This window comes from Macadamia integrifolia, chromosome 14, assembly GCF_013358625.1.
Source record: "Macadamia integrifolia cultivar HAES 741 chromosome 14, SCU_Mint_v3, whole genome shotgun sequence".
Taxonomy (NCBI): Eukaryota; Viridiplantae; Streptophyta; class Magnoliopsida; order Proteales; family Proteaceae; genus Macadamia; species Macadamia integrifolia.
Window position 1 is genome coordinate 29,194,687 of NC_056570.1, and position 4,061 is coordinate 29,198,747.

At 44.6% G+C, this 4,061-nt stretch overlaps 1 protein-coding gene across 1 annotated transcript in view; it reads right to left on the reverse strand.

The window, feature by feature from the left end:
• The window catches only part of LOC122060807 (anthocyanin 5-aromatic acyltransferase-like), a 14,804-nt gene extending 11,687 nt beyond the window's left edge, over nt 1-3,117 (reverse strand). The window contains exon 1 of the mRNA XM_042623907.1: nt 2,911-3,117. Within this exon, the coding sequence (XP_042479841.1) occupies nt 2,911-3,117 (207 nt within the window). The remainder of the gene's footprint in view (nt 1-2,910) is intronic.
• Between the last annotated feature and the right edge of the window lie 944 nt (nt 3,118-4,061).

The window sequence follows — 4,061 nt, forward strand, 5'->3', positions numbered from 1 at the left end:
CTCTTCTGGCACTGGCTCGGACTTGTCGGGCCAGCCGGTGTTTAAGGTCACCCGTGCCATCATAGCCCATAAGGAACCTGCTCTAAATTCCTCTGGCTCGGTTCCTGCATGTTTAAACCGGTTCAACCACGAAATCAGACCGGGTTTAAGAAGCGGGGTATTACAGCTATGCTTGGGAAATTTCTTTTGCAAAATTATTTCTAAAATTTTGGCTATTAGACTGTCTGCATTATTGCCAAGACTCATCTCAGAGGAGTAGGGGGTTTTCCAGAAAGGGAAGATCATCCACTCCAACATTATTCTCGCTTCTGAGATGACTAACATGATGTTCTCTGTGACCAGAGGGGGAAGAATGGGCCTGTAGATTGACATGCAGAAGACATTTGACACGATTTCTTGGAGATTTCTCTTTCAGGTTTTAAGGAAATTCGGTTTCTCTGAGAGATGGGTTACTTGGATTCACCAAATGCTGGGTTCGGCTAGGCTCTCTGTCCTCTTGAATGGAGGGTCGATTGGATACTTTGGGGTGGAGAGGGGCTTGAGGCAAGGAGACCCCCTATCGCCCATGTTGTTCATAGTGGCAGAGGAAGTTCTATGTTGAGGGCTCAATCAACTTATAATTGAGAAGAAGGTCCTCCCGATTAAGGGGCCTCGTGGAGCGTCTACCCCAGCCCATAGCCTCTTCGCATATGACATTATCATCTTTGCTAATGCTTCAATTAGGTATTTTAGACATCTGAAGAGCTTCCTCCATTGGTATCAGGCCTTCTCTGGTCAGGTGATAAATTTGGAGAAAAGCAAGCTTTTTATTGGTCCCACATCGCCCCAAAGGAAATAAGCCATTGCAGATGAGATGGGTATACCCCTCTGCTCATTCCCCATGAGATATCTCGGGGTGGAAATTTTCAAGGGCAGAGTGAAAAAGGAGAATATGCTTCCTATCATGGATAGGGTGAAAGACCGCTTGACGGGGTGGAAGGGGAAAGTTCTTTCTCTGGAAGGTAGAGTCTAATTGGTGAAGTCAGTTATTCTATGCATGCCCACCCACAGTTTTGCTATATACTGGTGGCCAAGGTCTCTCATCTCGATGTTAGAAAAGTGGATGCACAATTTTGTCTGGATAGGTGAGGTGGATTCTACAAAAAAAATTGTAGTCAACTAGGATCAGTGCTGCAAGCCCAAGGAAGAGGGAGGGCTGGGTCTGCGCAGATTGAGAGAGATCAATATGGCTATGCTTAGTAAAACTGCTTGGAGAATAAAGCATGAAGACTCGATGGCTAGTAGATTTCTGAGAGCGAGATTCGTCAGCAAAGATGGCAAGCCTAATAAAGGATACAAAAATTCCTCTATATGGCCTGGAATAAGAAAACTGTGGGATTATATCTCCACCAAGGAGAGATGGGTGGTGGGAGATGGCCGTGATATTAGCTTCTGGAATGATATCTGGGTTGGTCAGGGCCTTGGCTGATAGAGTGGACATGGAGGGAATAGATACCCAAGCTTTTCAAGGAAAGGTCAATCAGTTCATTGAAAATTATAAATGGAGAATCCCAGCCTCTCACTCTGGGCTAAACAACATGATTGAAGCCATTTTGAAGATCCCCATTCCTGAATATGATTGCCGAGATAGATGTGTTTTGAGTTTTAACGCCAAATGGGAACATCAATTACAAATCAGTGTGGGAAGACCTAAGAACAAAGAAGCCGGCTGCTCCTTGGGCGTCCTTGGTTTGGTGCAAAAGGCAGCAGCCTAGAGCTTCATTATTAGCATGGAGGGTGCTACACGAGAAGCTTCCAATGGACGATGCATTGAAAAAAAAAATTTGTGCCAATAGCTTTGAGGTGTATTTTATGCTGCGCTAATGAGGAATCAAAAGGGCATATTTTTAAGGACTGCCCTTTCTCGGTGGAGATATGGATCCGTCTTTGCGAGTGCTTCAATGTTAGATGGACTCCCCAGGGGTCGTTGCTTGATCTGGCTCAATGGTGGAAGAGGAAATTTAAATCAGTAAGCTGTAGGGAGGCGTGGAACATGGCGTTTGCAATAACTGTGGATCACTTATGGAGGGAAAGGAATAAGAGGATATTTGGGGGTAAAGCTCGCCTTGGTAATGTTCTGAATATGGTGATCGAGGATATCAGACTAAACAAACCCAAAGTCATTCGTGAGATCAAATCCGCTGTAGATCTGATGTGTTGTAGGCGCTTGCGTATCCCTACTTAGAAGGAGGTTCAGAGAAATACATTGGAGGTCTTTTGGTGCAAACCCCAAGTCAATTGGGTGAAACTAAATTTTGACGGAAGTTCCCTCGGGAATCCAGGTCGCTCTGTTGCTGGTGGAATATTTTGGGATCATCTGGGCAGGGTCTTAAAGACCTACAAACTATTCATGGGCATCACAGGAGTCTTCCAGGTTGAAGTGGAGGGTCTCATGGAGGGGCTAATGCGTGCCAAAGAAATGAACATCAAGCAGCTATGGGTGGAATCTGATTCCAGTTCGGTAGTTTATGTGATCCAGCATCGTACGATTCCCTGGTTTGCTCTTTAGCGTTGGCTGTTCCTCCAACCATACCTGAACAACATCTCTTGGAAGATCTCTCACAATTATAGAGAAGGGAATGCTATCGCAGATTTTCTGGCTAGAGATGCGGCTAAGATAGGGAGCTCAGATGAAGATGTGGGCTTACCCTCTCATATTTTAGATTCCCTAGCCAGGGATGTTGAGGGTAGACCTCACTATCGGTTTTAATGTGCTTTTCTTTCTCCTGCTGATGGCAATGCTTAAGGTGGGAGACTAGAAAATGCTTGTGGTGTTTTTTCTTTTATTTTGTATTGCTTTGGATTCCTCTTTTTTAATGAAATAATTTCTTTAGCAAAAAAAGAAAAAAAAAGAAAAAAGGGTCCAGATGCTGGAAAGCATGATTCTGTGGCGTCTTTTAGGTTGTTGGAGGCGAGATGATAGAAGTTGACGTCGGACTCAGCAACGGTGAATGAGACTGAGTCTCCTTCAGTGTAACAGATTGTGGGCTGGTTGGGTTCATGAGGCCACGAGAGATTTCCTGCTAAAGGGTAGAAGTGGATAAGGGTGGAGGAGAGTGAAAAACTGTGATTCTTCATATTAACTTAAGTAAGCAAATTGAAAATTTATGTGAATTAAGATAATTATTTATTATTAGTAATTTAATTCAAACATGAGGGAGCTCATCGCCACCCATTTTGCCATTTGGGTTGATCGAACCAGATTATTGTTTATAATTAATGATGGATCAAGCATGTTTAGATAAGAATGAAAAGAAGCTCTGCCACCACCACTACCACCACTACTACTAATTAATGTTTATTTCTCCGCCGTTCATGCCGTTGTAAGCTCTGCCGTTCACGCCGCTCAAGGTAGAAGAAGAGAAGAAGAGAAGAAGAGAAGAAGAAGAAGAAGAAGGAGAAGAAGAAGAAGAAGAAGAAGAAGAAGAAGAAGAAGAAGAAGTGCAGATCTGAGCAGATACTAGCAGATCCGAGCAGATCCGGGCAGATCTGAAGTTCTCACGGCGTCCGAAGGGTGAGGGAGATTTCTCAGTTTCGTTTTGATTTCAAGAGGGGGAGATCGGACAGTATCTCCAATCACCCTTTTCAAACCGGCCGAACTGTGGATTGAGGAAAACAATGGTAAGTGGAGAGAGAAACTCTACGGTGGAGGAGATTGGGTTTCTGGCCGGAGGCCGCCCACCTGATCGCGCAAAGCAGAGGCTCATTACGGATTTCCTACAGCCCCGCCCATCTTTTGGAACAGGTTGCACGCCTGCACCTGCTGTGCCTATTGTGGATGTTTGCAATACTGGCCTTTCTTCCCTCCCTAAGAAATCATTCTCTAAGGCGGTTGGAGGCGTTCTCCCTGATGTTGCCGACCTACCTGACCCTATTCATGCCGGAAATCTCACTAAAATCGTGATTCCCCAAGATGCCTATGAGGAACGTCTTCTCCGATATCGCTTTGCTTTGGTGGCCAGAATAAATTTTAGGTTTATTTCTTTGGATGAAGTTCGGAAGGAAGCTGTGAATTCTTGGAA